The sequence below is a fragment of the Papilio polytes genome, unplaced genomic scaffold (genome assembly GCF_000836215.1).
Source record: "Papilio polytes unplaced genomic scaffold, Ppol_1.0 DF822178.1, whole genome shotgun sequence".
NCBI classification, from domain to species: domain Eukaryota; kingdom Metazoa; phylum Arthropoda; class Insecta; order Lepidoptera; family Papilionidae; genus Papilio; species Papilio polytes.
Window position 1 is genome coordinate 2,050,692 of NW_013527026.1, and position 20,735 is coordinate 2,071,426.

General features: G+C 32.1%; 1 protein-coding gene across 1 annotated transcript; it reads right to left on the bottom strand.

Annotated features, from left to right (window-relative positions):
- Positions 1–2,007: 2,007 nt before the first annotated feature.
- LOC106106540 lies at positions 2,008–20,051 on the bottom strand. The gene is made up of 7 exons (XM_013287137.1): positions 20,012–20,051; positions 15,048–15,253; positions 8,068–8,203; positions 6,293–6,426; positions 5,831–5,947; positions 3,814–3,964; positions 2,008–2,859 (listed from the first exon to the last, which is right to left on the bottom strand). Exons 2-7 carry the CDS (start codon positions 15,183–15,185, stop codon positions 2,780–2,782), a joined length of 756 nt encoding a protein of 251 aa, XP_013142591.1. The 5' UTR covers positions 15,186–15,253; positions 20,012–20,051; the 3' UTR covers positions 2,008–2,779.
- Positions 20,052–20,735: the final 684 nt, after the last annotated feature.

A 20,735-nucleotide genomic window follows, 5' to 3' on the forward strand; every position in this document is an offset into this window, starting at 1 on the left:
ATCCACGTAACTTTCATTTGTCCATCCATAACTAAGGCTTTTACGGAACATCAGCGCTTATTTTACAAATAAGCACCATAGCTGAGTAAAGGCCTTATCCATTCAGCACTCCAAAGTTGATAAAATATCTTTGCGTTTTGTTTTTTTTTTTTTGTTTGTTTTTTACATTTGCCAATTATGTAAGTGCTTCGTGTATATTCGATTATTCTGTTGTTCTGTGTTTTAGCATGTAGATGTTTTATTATTTTTATTCCCTTAATCTTTTTTACGTAATTTTACGTTCTGAATGGATTAAATGAGTTATTATTATTATTATTATTATAAAATTCTTCAGTAACCCATGTATTAAAGCGAAATGTATTTAATGGACTTGGTGTTGAGACACAAAGTCCATTCGTTAGTGTTGAGACACAAAGGCACGTGGACACAAGAAAAGATATTTAATACATAGGAGAAGGTAGCAAATGGACATCATGTCAACTTGATAGCCTTTGTGCTAACCCTTTCAATGTCATAAATGTCCATTATCTCATATGTTTGACTCACTTGAAATATTAGATGCCGATAAATTATTACAGTTATTATAGTTCAACACGATAACATGATTAATAACAGTATACATTTTATTATTATTTTGTACAAACTTATGAAATACTACCTGTTGCTTTCGACTTCGTCCGCGTGAAATTATAAATTGTAAAAATAACAAAAGAATTTTATAAATCGGACCAATGGTTTCTGAGTTATTGCAAAACATACAAAAATACAAATCTTTTCTCTTTTTAATATACTAGTAGATTGAATATATTGTTAGACTATGATAAAATGGTCAATTTAATTATTTAATTGCAGATTAGTATCATGAATTGTCTAAATACTAATTTACACTATTAACGTAACACGTGTGACATTGTGGGGGATTACAAATAAATATACCCAAACCAAACTGTCATCCATCAGCAGACTATTTACACTAATCCAATTAGTGTGGTCCTACAGCTGCAGACAAACAGGCTTTTCAATCATACCAGAGTAAATATTTTGGTAACATGTCATCATTTATTTCTACATTATAATTTTACTAGCTCTCTAGCCCGCGACTCCGTTCGCGTGTATTAAAAAAAACAAAAGTGAGTAGCCTGTCTTCTTCCAGACTATCCTCTACATCTAGACCAAATATCATCAAGATCCGTTCAGCCGTTTAGGCTGCACACTTTAACAAACATCCATCCATCCTTTCTAAACTTTCGCATTTATAATTTTGAATGACTTCTAATGATGAAAATCTTAGGTACTAGTTTTTTAAAATGTTAAACCATTTTATTATTGACTAGCTGTTGCTCGCGACTCCGTCCACGTCGAATTAATAAGTCAAATATATAGTCTATGTTACTCATTGCTAACGTAGCTTGTTAATGCTGAAAGAATTTTTGAAATCGGCCCAGTAGTTTTTGAGTTACTTAAATACATACAAACATCCAAAAAAATACACATCTTTTCCCTTAAAGTAAACACGTGCTTAATAAAATGGTATCGTACTTTATTGCTGGGGTAATACAGTAAAGGTTTTCGTTTCAAAAGATGAAAATCAAAATAAGGTAAAATCAATACGTCTTTTAAGTGAATGCGTAAGTGTTAAAATATGTAAATTATATTTACCTTTTCATAAAAAAATGACAGTATGTGGAAAAAGAAGGTAAAAACCGTCGTACCCTTTTCATTTCCTACCACAAAGGTTTTCGATTACACTTTACACTTTCAAGGAACTTTGCTGTGAATATCAATAAAAAATCTTACAAAGAATATATGAACTCACCTTCACAAAGATACTGATGCTGCGGATGTCTTTTCTATGAAGCCGTATTTCTGTCGCCATTTTCTAATCAATTTTTCCAAGTGCAAATGTTTTTCCAAAATAAAAGGACGTGTTTTTGTAGATATTATTGTTTGTTCTAATTTTTTTACTGATGTGTTTTATTAAAGGGTTATAAAATAAAACTATTTAACGAATTGTTTTAAATATATTATTTTCCCTTTTATTTTAGTCATAACAAAATGATGTTTTAGAGAATTTACATATAATGCTATTATTAAGAACATCGAACAAATATAATAATAAAATAATGAATTACAAAATAAGTTTAATTGAGCAAATAATTACAGCATGTAAATAATAAAAAGTTTTTTTAAATACAAGCTTAAATTAACATATAGACAAGATTATGACACTTTAGCGTGCGTTTCCACTGCCAAGATCTACAGTCTTCTTCACGTTTGTACGAATGTTTTGTTCAATAGAAACCCACGATGATTAAGCACAATTATATAACATTGATTAAATTTTGTTACTTTGATTTCGGTTACATAATTCTCCAACCTTATGCCTTATGATTATAACAATCTAAGAAATGATTACATGACTATGTTCATCGTTACATAATATACAAGATTGTCGAGATATTCTCTCTTGTCTATATGTCAATTAGTGAGACAAGTATAAAAATATCTAACTTAAATCGATACCGATCGATTAGATTTACTTAAGTTGTTGCCATACCAAGAAACACGGACAATTAGAAAGTCAAACTTAAAAATAAAATAAAATTCGCACATTCCATTTAATGGAACATATTAAATTCGGGTTGGCACAACTATAGAGTAATAACAATTCAAATATAATGAAGTATTTTTCTTTCAGTCGTAGAAACACCAGAGTCCGTAATTAATTTAATTGTATGGAACACTTTGATATTTTATCTACCTAATAGTTCCATATACGTTAATTAACGCCAATTAAATGTGTGAAATACCAAAGAGCAATAAACACAAAAAGCGAAGTTCCATGAAATTTGTCGGCACCTGCAAAAGAAAATATAGTATTATTCTGATTATTGTTGTATAAAAAATATTTGTGCAGAAACGTATCTTACGCCATTGGCATAAAGTTCTTATTACTTTAAAATGTGTCTATTGTCTAAATTCGCAGACTTTAGTCTTTGACAGTCGCAAATTATTGGCTTAAGGCCTGAACCAATAATTTGTGGCTATTGAAGTTGCTATCGTTGCGATCTCACGAACGTTCAAGTTGCGGAGTTAGATTCTTTAACTTATTTATTGCTTAAATAACTTTACTGATTCATATATACTTTAAAAAAATCATTCGTGCAATTATTTCGAAAACCAATTGTTGGTAATATTTCATTGAGTTCTTGAATAATTAATTATCTTTACAATTTGTGTATTTTTTAATAAAGAAAATCGTTGTTATATGATTTTGCTGTCAAAACAATTTCGATGAGCAAAATAAGTTTAATTAAAAATAAGAACAATGAACTTTAAGCTTTCTTTTGTATTTAATGGCATGAATTACATCGGGTACATTTTCAAGCGAGATTTTTATAAAAAAATCCATATTAAAAATGAAAACAAACATGAAAAAAAATTGCTTCATAAACGATTTTTTTCAATACAAAAATATTGGTAATATAATATACAAAATATTTTGGTTATGTAATATCTATTCTATCTAGGCGGAAAATATTTTTCCCGCATTCCCAATTGATTGGTAACGTACCAGCAAAGAAATACTAATTACTTAATAAATTTAGTTGCCGACATAATAACTAGTTGTTGCTCGCGACTGCGTCCGCATGAAATTAAAAAATATGGCCTATGTTACTCAGAAAAATTACCTTTCTAACGGTGAAAGAATTTTTAAAATTGGCCCTGTATTATTTGAGTTATTTCAATACATACACAAATACAAATCTTTCCTCTTTGTAATACTAGTCAAGATTATCTAAATGTACTTACTGTCAGCAGTGTCAGCCATACGGTGTATAGGATACAAGATGACCTCGTTTATCTCTGGCAGGCTGAGCGGAGTCGTGGGCAGTCGCTCTTCCAAAGCACATTGCTCATTACTCTTCAAATATATGGAGTAGATGTTAGCCGTGCATCTGATCTAAATATTAAAAGTTATCATATTAAATTAAATGGCTAGTATTTTTTTTTACTTTACTAAACTAAAGTTAATTGCAATTTGCTTTTTAATTTATTTTCTGAAAATAAATGCTTATGCTTCTAATTATAATTTGATTTTAAACTGTATTTTCAAAATACGCCCTGAGTATGTTTTTTATAAGAGAAAGAATCAAACGAGTGGCGGGAACACCGAGGTGCTTATGAACGCCCATAGACATTCTCAACACTAGAGGGAGTGCAGATGCCGGCCTTTGAGGAAATATTACGCTCCCTTCTTGTACGACTCTAAGATCGGGCGCACACATTTGACTGTTGTGCGATTGTCGATTGTTTCGCAGCCAATTCAACTGTTTGGTTGCAAAACTAAAAATCGAGAAGTAGTAATCAAAGCGAGACTAAACAGTTGTTCGATAGTTTAGTCGAAGGTGTGCGCGTTCATGTCGTACTGGTTCAGAAATACTATCGTACGTATTATCTCTCTCAATCTATTAAAAAACTTAAGTTATAGATGTAAATATCAGAGCATACGTAAGTGTATAAAAATAGACAAAAATACACGTCACGAACTCTATGTGTGTAATTTTGTATATTTCAAAGGAACACCTTGGAATGGTTTGTATCAACTATTTCGGAATGCATTTTAGCGACACGGACTGCGACACAAACCGCTCTGTTTTTGTTTCAACCGCCTTTGTCCCTACTCTTTATATTCAGCGAGCATGCTAACATTTTCTCACTATAACTCGTTTGAATTGATACAAAAAGAATTAGATTTGAAATCCTGTTATCTTTCCTTATAACAGATATCTTTTAATTTATTAGAGGTTGTTTTTTGTTGTATATATTTAGATGGAAAGAAAACAGAATCTTGTTTTTTTCTGAATTAAATAACAAAAATGCTTACTAATTCGTTTTTCGTTGTTTATTCAACATCCCATATTTAAGTCCTCGTTATTTTTGTCTATATCTTCCTTTAATTCGTATTTGAAGTAAAATCGTTTTTTTTTTCGGATGTAATTTAATTAGTAAAATCAAAAATATCGCTACGTTTTCGTAATATTCTTGAATAGCATCAACATTTTATATCAATATTCAGGGAGATGTTTGCGGAGACTAATGGCGGATATTTGAGGGGTGTGCAACCCTCAAGTAAACAATTTGGGGCGTCACAGACAGTAAATCTTTTAAGACAAACATCGCGTCCTATTTTCTGAGCAAAGATTATGCAACAATAGCGGTTGTTATTCCCTTTTGCTTTGAGATACGAAACACGTCTCTATCGATAACAAATAGAGTCAAATCGAACGGATACGTTATTTGCGTCACATTGAAATCAAATTTACAATACGTTCAACGGTATCAGTAACAAAATTGAATGGATTGAAAAGTTTCTGCAAGTCGTAATAGCTCACTCTTTTCTTGTAATTCGGAATTTTCTATCTAAAATCTAGAATTAAGTAATCTTTTTTAGGATATTACTTTCAAATACTATTTTTGGGAATTTTTTATATGATACGTTGGCCACTGAGCAATCGTCGACGTGAATTGGCTGAAAAAGCGAAGCGACCGCTGCTCGATATCCCCGATTGCAGATGCGTTGCGGTCCCTTAATCGACGGAGGAGACACACATAAAAAAAATTAAAAAATCTCCTCCACCGTCCAATGCACTAATCCATTCTCGAATTATGAAACACATACAAAACCAACTTAAACATGGGAATAAACGTGTTATTCAATACTTGTATTTTTCCAGAGTGATGTAGGGGTTGGTTCAGTAATTTGAGTCCTCATTAAGAGTGGTTGAGTCCTCATTAAGAGTTGATAGTATTAAATGTTATTACTTACTTTCATTTTCCCCCTTATGAAGTGATGTTTTTGTACAACAAACTGTATTGTACTGTAGGCGTTCCATAAACTGCCGTTTGACGGGCTCACTCGATGCCACACGTGTTGTTTGTGCGCCTGCAAATAAAACAGTTGTTTACTAAAGTGTTACATAACCATTTACCAAAATAGATACATGTGTGAGTTTATTATTTACAGTACTTAGATATTAAACGGTGTTTTAGCAAAAGCGTTATCTTTAAGTGATTGTTTAATATACTCATTTTGTTGTTCAAATATTAATAAACGTATTTGCATTTCTTTAGTGGCAGTTCTTTAAGGTTTAAAAATAATGACTTTATAAAAATGCTAAACTATAATTTTTATCAAGCTAAAAAGAGTTATTGCGTGCTACGGAATAGTTCAAAGCCCGCAACAATTTTCGAGCAAAAAAATTACTTTGAAATCTTTATGGAAACTTACCGGTTCACTGTTAATAAAAAAGGAGAGATTAGCCGCCGGCAAAGAGTTGTGACTTGAGCACTCCACTTTGAGTTTCATCCCCGCGCGGTAATATTGATTCAAGCCTTCCATCTCTGGACCGGATTTAGGTAAATCTGCAACAAAAACATATAATATCTACTAACTAAATTATAATGGATGGTTTTAAATTAGAAAATCCAACAATTGGTATCAAGAGGCTCCTTAATCTTCTCTACCTAACTAATCCTCGTATATGTATATCTATTCTAATAATATAAAGAGGAATAAATTGCATTTTTGTACGTATTTAACTAACTCTAAACTACTGGGCTAATTTTAAAAATTCTTTCACCGTTAGAAAGGTAATTTATCTGTGAGTAACACAGGCTAAATTTCTTTATTGTTTTCTAATTTCACATGGACAAAGTCGCGAGCAACGGCTATCACATATTTCTGTTTTAATATACGTTTAAGATTTAGTATAACCACGTTCTTATTAGGACTTTCCTGTAGTGAAACCATATTAGTTAAAGTATGAGAAATGTGTATAATTTATTTCATAATCGCATCTTTATTTTATTTCAAATCTTTTGAAATATTCGTGCAATGATTTATAAAGATTTGGTGCATATCCAAGAAACAGTTCTAAAACTAAAAGCGCCTGCAATCTGGAAAGATTGTAATGGATCGTTGCCAGTAAAACTGAAACCACGTATTGATATTTCACAAACTTCAGATAAGTATCTAAAAATAACATATAAAAAAATTAGTTATAACGTGTGTGTTATAACCTTCAACCTTTTTGAGGACACGACTTCCTTAATATATAGAATTAATTCGCAACACCCCTACCATTTAATCAGATGTAAAAAAAAATAGGCAGTAGACGATAAAAAATTAGCAAGTTAGTCAACATTTTAAAATACCGACTTTGTGTAGGACAATATTCCCATCTACAAAGACTGCGATCTCCTGTATCAAAACCGTGTGACATCACAGCAACAATAACAGGCCAATGTACCATGTAACATGTACATAGTTATGTTATCGATTACATAACATTTTCCGTACTGTAGCTGTGTTCACCTCGGCGGGGCACCGCCACACCTCCAAAAACCACACAATCCGTTCACGTCCACGCACAAAACTAGCAAATGAACATTCGACGCATTCGTTTGACATAAAGGTGGATGAAACAATTTCGGAATAAGTGCTCACGGGATTTTCGCGACACTGCAATGTCAATTTGTAGGGATAAACGCGTCAATACCGAATTTGACGACACGGAAAATAATTTGCTACGGTGACCTGGCGGCAATAGACTTCCTAAACTACTAAAGTGTTCCTTATCTGTTCAAAAGCGATTTTGATTTAAAGATGTACTACCTAATCATTTTCACATTCATTTACTATCTAAACTGAAACAGCTTATTTTAATAGTGTTTAAACTCGTCTTGCTACTACAGAGACATCGACAACGAAGCTAATAAAAATCTTGTTTCAAATTGACGTCATAATATTATTTTTTATCAACATACAGACGCAGAGCAATCTATGTATTTATTGCTATTGTCGCGACGTCATCTATTGAGTAGCGGAATTCATATCAGTTGGAATAATCGAACTGTTCACTCTATCTCCATTTTAACTCTATCCAAAACGCACGTAACACTATTTAACACACACGCCAATCAAAATCATTAATACACTATTTATTCATCTGCTTCACAGTGCACTTGTGTGAATCCTTATGTGAGTTAATAGTTATTACTCACCGACAACATACATATGCGCGTGTACTTGCGCGGTCTGGAAGGAGGGTGCATCCGCGGACACTTCGCACGTGTATCGCCCGTTGGCTGTACGCGTCGCCGCCTGTATCGATAGCCGCTGGGCGTCCGTCGTCTCCCGCTGCCAACAAATACAGTGTTAATGTCACATTCACCAACATACATCATAACATACGTCATATAATATTTACGAAATATTTAAATGATCTTAAAACTGTTTATAATAGACGAGCTGTTGCCAGCGACTTCGTCCGCGTGTTATTAGAAAAAATACGAACTATATAAATATCAAAAAGCTACGTAACCCTCGGGAATCGGACTTTTCTCAGGGATGAACCTTAACCCATGTGTTCTCCAGACTTTGTTTTATATCTGTGTCAAATTTCAAAAGGATATGTTGAACCGTTGCATCGAGTAAACATTCAAAAACTAATTTAATGAATTCCACAGGAACCGTAACTATTCCCGGGATAAAAAGTACCCTATGTGTTCTTCCAGACTATGCTCTAAACCTGTGCCAAATTTCATGTAGATCCGTTCAGCCGTTTAGGCTACAAACGCTAACAAACATCCATCCATCCATCAATGGATGATGGATGGATGCATCCATCCATCTCAACTTTCGCATCTATAATGTTAGTAAGATTGCTATACTAGATGTTGCTCGCAACTTCGTCCGAGTGAAATAAAAAAATGTTATTTCATTCGGACTATGTTATTCACTGAAAACATAGCTTTTTAATGGTGAAAGAATTTTTTAAATCGGCTTAGTAGTTTTTGAGTCCTTTCAATACATACAATAATACAAATCTTTTCCCTACATAATATTAGCATATATATTATTAACATATAGAAGTATAGATGAGTATACTTTAAACATATCTGCATACATTTAAACATGCCGACTACATAGATATATAAGATTATGAGACTTATTTTTGTCTTTCTTGTTTGTTGTCCTTGGGTCAATGAAACTGATTTTTGTAATTATTAAGGTATTCTCGCAAAGCTTGTGTAATATATATTTTTGAGTGTTACATTTCACTACGCCCATAAGCTTTAATATGTTATAAGATCTTAATGTAATTTTATTAATACAATAGCTTTATAAATTCGTTCATTTTCATTTGTTGGATATAATTGTATTGTTAAAGTAAAGTCTCAGTTACAATTTGTGTCCGACTACAATAGGATTTTCACAAGAAATTTTAAACAAATATTCGCCGCTGATTTTTGATGGAATTGAAGACTAATTAATTTGAATTTATTGTTGATATGTTAAATGAAATGTACGTTTTTTTAATGTAAAGTATTAAAAAATAGCAATTTTAATTTATTAATATCATTGTAATAAAGCTGCAGAAGTTGTCCGTTCGAATATATTTATTTAAATGATTTATTCCTTACCTTTTTACTACATCACTCTCAGCTAGAATAACCTAATAACGCAAATTATATCGCGAGGCTCAGCTAGTAAATGAAATAAATTTACATTTATTACGTGATTGTCAAACTGTCTCATGTTAAACACAGTTTTATTTGGGTCATGATTTATCTAATTAATTGTAATGAGACTGCTATTTTATAGTTTTTTATAAAAGGTGTGCTCTGTATACATTTGCATTTGTTACTTTAATAAATACTTTAGTGTAAACATTTTTGTTCTATTAAAAGTTTTTTTGGGGCTTTTAAAACTTTGTGTTTAGCTATCTAGATAAAGTCTAGGAAAGTGCTTTTGCCTTTTTTAGAAACTTTTAGTGTAGTCCTAAATTTTATCAAGAAAATACGATCACGATACGATAATGATTAAAATCTTAATGGAAGAGAATTAGGTATTTGATACGTTTATTGACCTCTCTAATTTATGTTCTGTATTATAAGATTGTACACTTTTGTTGTAAACTAGCATTTAACAGTGGTAGTGCCAGCTTTAACATCTTAGCACGAATGGGCCGGCACGCCCGGTGTAATACCACGACCACACAGAAGACAGGCGTGAAATGGAAACAATTCCGTTGTTTCGTCTGATGAGTGTGGTGCCGGAGGCCTAATTTAAGTCCCTTTCTCTTCACCACCCTTTTCTTATAAGGAGAGGATGGGAAAGGGAAGTGGATTTGACGGTGGAGGAGATGCATAGGAAGGGGAAATATCCTCTTTATGTGCGTCTCCTCCTCCGTCGGATAAGGGTAGGCAGCGGTAGCTTCGACATTTTGGCGGATTCAGGTGGCCGCTTGCCCGTTTGCCACCTTATGATATAAAAAAGTACTATTTATAAAAAACGAGCAATTGCTACTTAAATTATACTAAGAATTCCGCGAAACAAAGAGGGACAAAATAGTTATTATGATATTACTTTTAAGTGGATAATGCATACAAACTCTATGACTTCATAAATCAACGAGATAATACGTGGGAGGGAACGCTTTAAATACGTTTTGCGTGCTACATTTTAACCTGAAAATAATTTATACTATAAATATTTTAAAATAATTCATCGAATATGTTTAAAATATGTGAAAAAAAACTCTATCTCTCTAAACGTTACTTACAGTAACTTAGGTTAAGAGGAAGTTAATTTAAATCTTAATGTAACCACAAAAAATACTGCAATCTAAGCGTGTAAACATGAAGCTTTCATGTTTGAAATGATAAAAGGTTCAAAAAATTAACGGTATAATTTAGTTATTGTTCCTTATGCAAACACAAAAACGGTAGTATCTTTTGTCCGGGTCGGACGTAACCTTTGTCCACTTCCGCAAGAGTAATGGAGAATGTAATCCCGACGTTAAGAGTTACCATAAAATATATTTAGTTGTGTAAGTTAATAGGGAGAATAATGGCCATTTTCAACAAACATCCCTTAAATTTAGGGGTCTCTTAAGCAGCATTTAGAGGACCCCGAGAAATTCATTTCACCAACGTTCAGATACACCTAAGTGATAACCTAAGTTCATAATTTTACTTTAATAATCCGTAACCAAAGAGCCACCTATCAAAGAATACTTTAGCGGCTTGTTGGTGACACCCATTGTCACTAATACTGTTTTAAACTCTACTTACATACACAGAAAGATGAAATCAACACGTCCCTTGCCACCATCTTGTTCTGGGGGTTTTCTTTACCACACAGAAATCGCATTGGAAATCAAAGTGTTGACTATAGATGTACAGTCTAGGACATTTATTTCCTATCCATTTTGATAAAATACATCTGCAGCTAAAATAATAAGTCGAAAAATGGTCGTAACAACAACTAATATTAGCTTAATTGTAGCTCTTATGGTGACAGTATTACAGTACGATATTCGATGCTACATACATATATCGTTTAACGATAGCGAAAAGAGTTGTTAACCGGGAGCGAGCAAGAAATTACGTTAGACTTAATGAAACTACGCGTTCACCACAAGTGTGGTTTACGAGTTTAAGGGATTTATTACGTGCGGAGAGTTCCTAAAATAATAAAGAATTTATGACCAATACGCAAACTTGATTACAAAAGAAATTTAACTACCAAGGTCTAGTATATGGTAGTATTTGCAATTATCGCATTGCCTTGAAGAACCAGTTAAAAAAAAACTTTTAAAACACAAAAAACTTCTGATCAAACCTATTCATAGTTTATTCTGAACTTTGTAAACTTATTGACAAAATGCTAATAAAGTGCTTTTATCTATTCTAATATATGTAAATACGTGGGTTGCTACATTTACAAATATAAATTGTATCAGACGTAACTATAGGTTGCACGATTTACTATTACGTCACAAAAAGCGTCTTGAAGGTAACATAAAGAAGTGTAAAATGTTTTAAAAGCAATTCAAACCCATACAAATTTGAGATGTCTAATTATGTTAAGAAAGTTCTTATTTTACATCAACCTTAATAATCTGAGTGTAATTGGACCGTAACTAATCCTATCGGACATATTATATCTTTATTAAAACAAGTTGGTCCCTCTGGCCCTATTCTGCCTTCGAGACGAGCGGCCACGATAATAGAGAATTATTTACCCGTAGTTACACAAACATCTTCTTAACTTACAACAAACTTTACAAATTAAATGAAAATGCAAACATTTTTATTGAGTTTAACCAAATAAAATTGGTTATTAAAAAAAGGTAATGTAGAGATGTATGGATTACGTGAAAGGTGACAATTGAGATAACGGAAGATATGGAGTAAGAAACCTGGTGCGCCGATCATACGTGAGAGGGACAAGTATGTTACAGTTTGAATGTTTATTGTAATGTGTGTCCAGGATTAACTCGACTAAACCGATCTTGATTATATTCTGTACCTTCATATTCAACTTAAAACATACGATTGTTGACTTAAATGTTTACTATCCGTACCAAGTCAGGGCGCGACGCTAGTGAAAATATTCTTACGCAGTTTTCTAGCACTTGTCTATTAGACGTACACATGTCTACAGAATTTTCTGTTACTTTGAAGTATTTTTAGCAACTAAATTTTGTTAGACAATCACAAATATTTGGCACAAGCATAGAGCCAAATTCTAATTCGATCTGGCCATATCCAATTATAGTTTCGAAAACCACAGAGTGTCTCCGGAACACTTCAATGACAGCGGTTTTATACTAATTTAATTAGACTCATTCCAAATTCGCTGGTTAGTGACATGAATAAGTGCTACCCTTCTACAAATGTGTAGAAGCGATAATTCCAATTATAGTTTTCCTTGATACAAAGAAGCAAACTATAGGAAGAAGTAGTGCTATTTATTTTGATCTTCGATACAAACAATCATCTACCTGTACATAGCATTATTCTGTCCCTATCTATCTATTGTTTTCAAAATTTAAAATTAGTGCTGCAGTTAGTAACATCAAGCTAAAAGGTGTCTGTTACACGCATACACATTCGCTATATGTTTTATTTGGTACAGGTGTGCCATTTGCGTCTACATAATCTCAGTTGAAAGCATATATCAATCGCTATTGATTCGTCTGAGTTCAATACAGGCTTATATTTGTATTACCGATATATCATTTGTAGGGATCGTTAAATTTCTGCATGTCATCAAAACGCGAGGGGAATGCCGAGTGCCTTAGAACATCCCCAAGGAAATTATTACATAACCTCAATTTAGTACTAACTATATTACCGTTTTCTTCGTTATTTTATGAACTTCTTTTAAAAGGTAGTAGTTACATATAGATTTATATGCAAAGAAATTAGTTTATAAAATAATATTTTGGTGTATTTTAAAACCTAGCCTATACTTAATTTTTAAAATCTATACTAATATTATAAAGAGAAAAGATTTGGAATTTTAAATTTTTGTATGTATTGAAATAGCTCAAAAACTACTGGGCTGATTTCAAAAATTCTTTAACCATTAAAAAGCAATGTTACCTATGAGTAAGATGAGCCATGCTCTTTATTGTTTTTTTTTTATTTCATGCGGACGAAGTCGCGAGCAACTGCTAGTAATTTATAAAACCTAATAAAAGGTTATGTTTTTATATGGTTTATAAAAACAAGTTTAACTATTAAGTTTGGAAATAAGATAACTTATGATATTTGATGGGGAGGATTGTGTCCCATAGTTTACAACGCCAGCGGTTACTTGAATAATGACTAATGATTAAAAATTAATCTCTGAGTATTATAATAATTACCCATGAAAGTTCCGTAAATCTTATCATTCATAAATTAAATCGTCAAAGTAAATACAACTAAGGTAAGGTTCGGTCAAGGACTCCAGCAAGTAATAAGGTAAGTCTTTAAGTAATGTAATTGAACTTAAGGGTCCTTCAAAGTTGTAAGTGACTCCCCGTGTATTCCCTTAAGCTCATAGGTACTAAGATAATGCAAATTCACGTCTTTAATCTGGATGATATATCGGTGACACTTAAGTTAAACTTAGCATGATGAACGGGCCAATTCATGTTTTCACCGACAAATTGTGATTCTCGTGAGTTTGTAATTTTACTAGACAAATTATAAACGACAATGAAATGTAAACAAATAAAACATGGACAAACTAGCTTATATAAGCATGTATCTAAGGGCGTTGATATACACGTAACATAAAGATATGAAATAAAATTTTGTAAGTTTATTTTACACTAGCTGTTCCCGTGCGGCTTCATCCGCATGAAATTATAAAAATTTTATTATATTGTTTACATTTGTCAAATTATAAATAGCAAATGTCAAAATGACATGACATGACAAACCTTAGCAATCTTTCTTTCTTGATGTTGGCACCAACTTATGGTCTCTTTCCCACATTAGGGTATTTATCCAAAATATTTACCCCCTATATTTAATATCGTGAAAATATATAGCCTAAAGCATTACGTAAGTGTAGGGCTTTTTATTAAAAAACAAATTATTCAAAAATAAGCTGTAACTGCTGACATCTTAGGCAACAAAGAAGTGTGTGTTTACGCTTTATTATAATAAATATAGAAAGGTATTTATTTTGACCCAGCGTTGATAAAGCGTGAAACGAAAGTTAAAGCAGAATTTTCATATAATTATTACAAAAACACATCTTTCATTTTAAGGACGATGGATTGACAAAGATAATATTTTAGGAAATTGCTGTTTATTTAGGACTAACTAGAAGGTGTTTTCAAATTCACTTTAGAATAATTTCATTTGATGTCTGGTTTATGATGTTACTTTCAAAGAAAATTAATAATTTTAACGTTAAATATATACACAAATATTAACTATAGGGACAAGATAGAATAAGCTTTGGGCTTATTTAGAAGTGTTATCAGATTATTAGAAAATTTTCAAAGATCTACTAATATTTTATAACAAAAAGCAAAGTTACTGTCGATGAACTTTTACAAAAACATTATCATCACTTTCATTTTCTTTGAAAAGACAGAGATGCCAATACGCGTATCACAGCAGTAGAATATTAAGCTTATTGTGATTAATATTGTATACAATGTACATTTAAACTTATATAAGGTACTTACGTCAACTTCAATGCCGGGAATTCGGAATATCTTTAGTGGGGGAACATCCCGCGGCGAGTATCGGCAGAACTCTCGATCCCCTCTGTACCACTTCACTGTGTACAAGACCTCTTGCTCTAAATCATACAAGCATTTCATCTCCACCCTCGAGCCCCGTTCCACGGATTCCGGTACAGCTAAGTGGACGTTCCTTAAGCACAGCGTTCCTGGTAAAGTAATAATCAATTTACAATTACAAATTAACTATCAAGTAACTACCTAGTGGTAAACAATTATTTGATTTTATCTTTTATCTTTTTAATTTAGGTTATATCCTAACTAAGTTGCCGTCTAATAGTCTACAATATTTTATTATTTCGCTGAGATGGGTCTTCGCAATACAGGCTGTGTCTATTGCGTGGATTCTGGATTAATTATCTGTATAGTAAGTTAACGTTTGTCGTTTGTTTTTTATTTATTTAATCGAATAGATACTTGGCAGTATATAAAATATTTTTAAACAAAGATTATTGGTTCATGTAGCCTGGTTCAAAAACAGAGTTACGCCGTAATCGATCATCCTGGCTTAATGTTAAAATAACATCATCACCATCATCACCAGCTCACTATACGTCCCCACCGAGGGGCTCGGAGCCTACCCTAATACGGGGTGACTAGGCCATAGTCAACCACGCTGGCCAAGTGCGGGTTGGTTGACTAAAAAATAACATAAAAGAACATAAAAACAAATCTATGTAAGCTTAAATTAGAAACTTCTAATGATTGTTGATAATAATAACAAAACAGAAATAAATCAAATGGAAGTTAACTCTTTAAAAAGCTGCTAAATGTAATGTAAAAAAATGTATTTTCATACGAACCAATAACTTAGAGACATCTTTAAGAATACAATTTCATTCTCTTTTTCCGTTTTCTTAATATATTGAAATAAGGTAATATAACATAGAACAGAATGAAAGTTATATTTTATTTGAATAACTAATATAAACGCAGATGAAAGCGAGTTAATAGGCAATTAGTAGCGAATATGTTAGCAAGAAATTATGTAAGCGGATATGTTCACTACCTGACTGCTGTTGCATTTGTTTTTGTGGTTTACGTTATGAGCATTTAACTATAAATAGATTTTAATACAATGATTATTTAGTTAGAAGATAGCAATAGTTTAATGTTCTTAAAATCGGGTTTCTTGCCACGATTATGGCGCAGTTGCGTGCGTCATTCAGGCGTTGACAGATGCGGTAGTGAGAAAAAAAATATCGTATCTAACGAACATTACAATTGTAGTGCAATCAATTCGCGCGGTAGTCAGAAGTTTCGTCTCTATAGTTTATATACTCATCTCTCTCTACTAAGAATTGAGAGCAAAAATTAATTATTATTTTTTACGATTTGTTAGCAAGTCTGTAATACTGTCAAGAAATGCTGCACCGAGTTTATTACTTCTTTACGAGCATTCTCAAAATTAAATGACTACTTTGACACAGGCCGGCTTCATTTCGAGACGAGGAAAGGGTCTACGAAAATGTAATGTCTTACTCTCCGTGATACGGATTTGAGAAAGTAAATTATCTGTTAAAACCATTACATCGCAGCTGCCTCAAGTAAATTAATATATTTAAGATAAGATTAAACACTGGTATTATTTTATTATAAGGTCCTTTTAGAATAAGTTATTACTCCGACGCCCAATTTTATATAAATATATTAATTAAATTCTGCATGGGGAAGATTTAGTAGAAATAAAATTAATTATGAGAATCTTTTAGTCCAATTTTATGTCCAAAAGTCATACAATTTTCTTTGCCCGACTAACAAAAAAGTAATCTATTTCGTGTACATGTAAACGAAATTTATACATATAAATAAAAACATGCATGCAACTATGAATTTGGAACCAGCGAATAGCAATAATAACTTTGTCGATTAAAAAAATAACGAACTATTAAATTAGCATGGAAAAAAAACATCACGAGCAGGGAATTAAACGTAAACGATACGTAGTTTTTTGTTTTACACAGTTCGTATGTTTTTAATACCACGCGGGCGAATCGCGGGCAACAACTAGTATGTCATAAATTGTACTATAAAATAAGTAAGATTTATAAATTTCATACGGCGTTCTAGAAAATGTTTTAGGACTTTTCAAATGAGAAGAAATTTGAAAATCATCTTGTCAATTTAAATATCTGAATTTTATTTTAAAAAAGGTCGAGTCCTACTTGCTACAGTACCTATAATATTGTTTGTTTAAACAAAGAACTATACAGGGTAGATTATTAAAATATTGCATCTTAAATTATTACAGAGTAACAAATAGCGGTAATACCATTAAAAAATAACGACGTCCTAGACCGCTAAAGTGACTCAGAGATCCACAAAGAAATCTATGAGACATCCGAAGGAATCGCTAACGTAGTCTGTGACTTTGTATTTTTTCCAACAACCTTATTGCTTTTTGTCGAGCGCCGATGTTATTTAGCAACGGAAAAAACGATAGCATTGATGTTATTTCATGAATAAAAGAATAGGAATACTTCAGACAAAGAGAGTATAGATCATTGTTGAGAAACTTATGCTATTACGACCCTTGTACTTCACTAGAGAGAATAACTTGCTGATAAAATATTTATTCCTCTTTGTGACCGTATTAGAATTAAGATAAACTCATCTATCCTAACTGGGATTTGAGATATTTTATAATCAAATTAAAACAGTGATGATGACTGGTGAAACAAATCTTTCAATAATCAGTTTCTAGATCATTAATGCTAATCAAATTTACTATTACAACTTAAGATAACGTGATCAAAAAGGTAGTGATGACTGAGATGACGTATGATAGAGTTATTTGGAGGACAAAAACCTGTTGCGTCGACCCTACGGGAGTAGAATAATGAGGATGATGGTGTAATCTACCATTTCGTAGAAAAAAACGAAAATAAAAGTAAAATTAAGAAAAGACGAATGACGAATTAGACAATGACCGAAATCAATATGTTGATTACTAATTTATCTTTGCTTTTAATCAATATATTTATAATGATTTGGTTTTAATTACTCAGTTTTATCTTTTGAGGTTACAAGCATAATAAAATTATAAATGTGCAAAAGTTAGCTATATGTGTGGGTAACACAAGATGTACGCAAGGGTCGCGCAACGTATCTGTAATCTCTGGCTAACCCCGTAGGTCACAACGCAATTACTTTTATCTCTATTTATTACGTTTAAAGTGTTTACTTCGAAGTTAAGATTCATATCATGGATTTACACATATTTATTTAAATATTACAATAATATAGTTATCAACTTAAACTACATAGTACGCAAAAAAATTATGCGCGTCGTTCTAGATAATTCAAGACTTTAGGGAACAGTCATTTTTGCTCGGTGATAAACGAAACATTAGTAGACAAGACATACATTTTAGAATGTTTTCTTACACGTGTTATTAAATATGTTTGTCTTTAACTGCGAATAGGTTATCGTTAAATTTTATTTTAATATGCTAATGATTTGTTATGACAAAATTAATTATAATTTATTCAAACAATGATTAACGGAAAGGTTATACAAATGTCATTCTGAATAATGTTTTAATATGGCTACACCTTACATTCTCATTTACTAAATAGAAACACCAATATGTATTAATTTACATATAACTCTAGTCTTAAATCACTATAAGATTGATACGAGTACGTCTAAACTACTGTTTTTCTGATGCAGAGGGTTTATCACGAACATTTGCGTGACAGTTTCGAAAACGTATTCGTAACGTTATCGGCAAAATTTGTATGTTATTTATTGGTGTATATTACGCCCGGGCAACGCAAAAATCTAATTTTCTCGCTCAGAGTTTGAAGTATAGCAAATCTCTTACAAATCTATACTAATATAAAAAGGAAAGATTTGTATTTTTGTGTGTATTGAAATAACTCAAAAACTACTGGGCCTAATTCAAAAAATCTTACACTATTAAAAGCTACGTTATCAATGAGTAATGTAGGCTACATTTGTAGATTTCCCATAGTAATCGCAACTGTTCCGCAGATATTAATGATAGACACTCTGTTAACAACTCACTATGAAATTAAGCTATAATTGTAGTATACATCAAGTGTACACTACACTTACATGCAAGCCGGCTCATATTCCGAGTTTCTCTTCCATACATACACATCATACATAAGTTCACAAAGTGAACTCAACGGAGCGATTAATTAATCGCTAAAGGGTATTTCAATCTCCGTTTTGTTTGTGTTTCTTTTTCATTGTTAATTCCAAAGCTTTGTAAGAACAAAAGTCTACAGTACTTCTGCAAAATAATTCTTTACATTTTTGTTTTTATATTCTAGAATTACCTCTCAATGTATTACTGCAAAGTCTACGTCTTTTAGTAACCTTATATGTGAATAAATCTGGCTAAAAAGGTTCACTACGGATAAAAGTGCAGATAACTGAAAAGTATAACGAAGTACTTTACACAATAAGGGAATCCATATTTTCTCTTACATTACAAATAACTAGTTTTACATAAGTTTTGCATATTAGTCTGTCTCTCCCTAACATATATTTTCTTTCTAACAGCATCACCTGAGCAACTTCGAAATATTTCTAATCGAAAATAGTCACCAGCTAAAATAAGTCTACTAATCGTTAAAGTAAATACTAAGAGCAGGCGCACACCTTTGACTAAACTGTCGCACAACTGTTGTGCGTTTGTTGATTGCTTCTCAGCCAATTCAACTGTTTAGTTACACTACACAACTAAAAATCGAATAGTGTACGCACCTCAAGTTTATAGGAATCAAAGCACGCCTACACAGTTGTGAGATATTTTAGTCAAAGGAGTGCGCTCTTACACTTTTTAAATCAACAGTTAAATATCAAGAAACTGATATCACAATTAACTTTTACGTTATCAAAACGACGAACTAACAGCGAGTTAAAAAAAAATTACCTTGCAGAGTCAGGAGAAATATAGTTATTTTAACCACAACACTAAATTTTTTAAACATTATAACTTATTTATACTTTACAAGCTTAAAATATATAATAAATCACTCTTAATAATAACACATATGTATTTTCACGAAATAAAATTATTAGCGCTTTTAAAAACGATACGTGAACTAATTTGGTTGGAACATTTTACTTTGCTACGTAATGTAGCGTCAGCGCGCGTAGCGGACGTGCGTTTGCTACGCGTCTACGCGAAGACTGGCTGCTACGGGGTGCGCGCGACGCGATCTTCACTGTTGATAATAACTACTCTGGTACGAGTACCTCTACGATCATTTAATATTCGGCGGGAATCAATTTGACGCGTTCATATAAGATTTATAACAGGACTAGTTGTTGCTCGCGACTTCGTTCACGTGAAATTAAAAAGTATTAATAAATACAGCCTATGTTACTCACAGATCAATTACTTTTATTAAATTACCTTTCTAACGGTGATAGAATTTTTAAAATCGGCCTGGTATTTTTTACCTGTATCGAATACATACAAAAATATAAACAATTTCTCTTTATAATATTAGTATAGATATAAATTATAAAACTCTAATACAATGATGCATTAAAAGGTTAGTAAAAAGTTATTTAACATTATGTAATCGGAAACTTGTACGCAATGTAGCGAATATTATTCAGTCTCCATAAAAGCTATAATTTTGTACTAA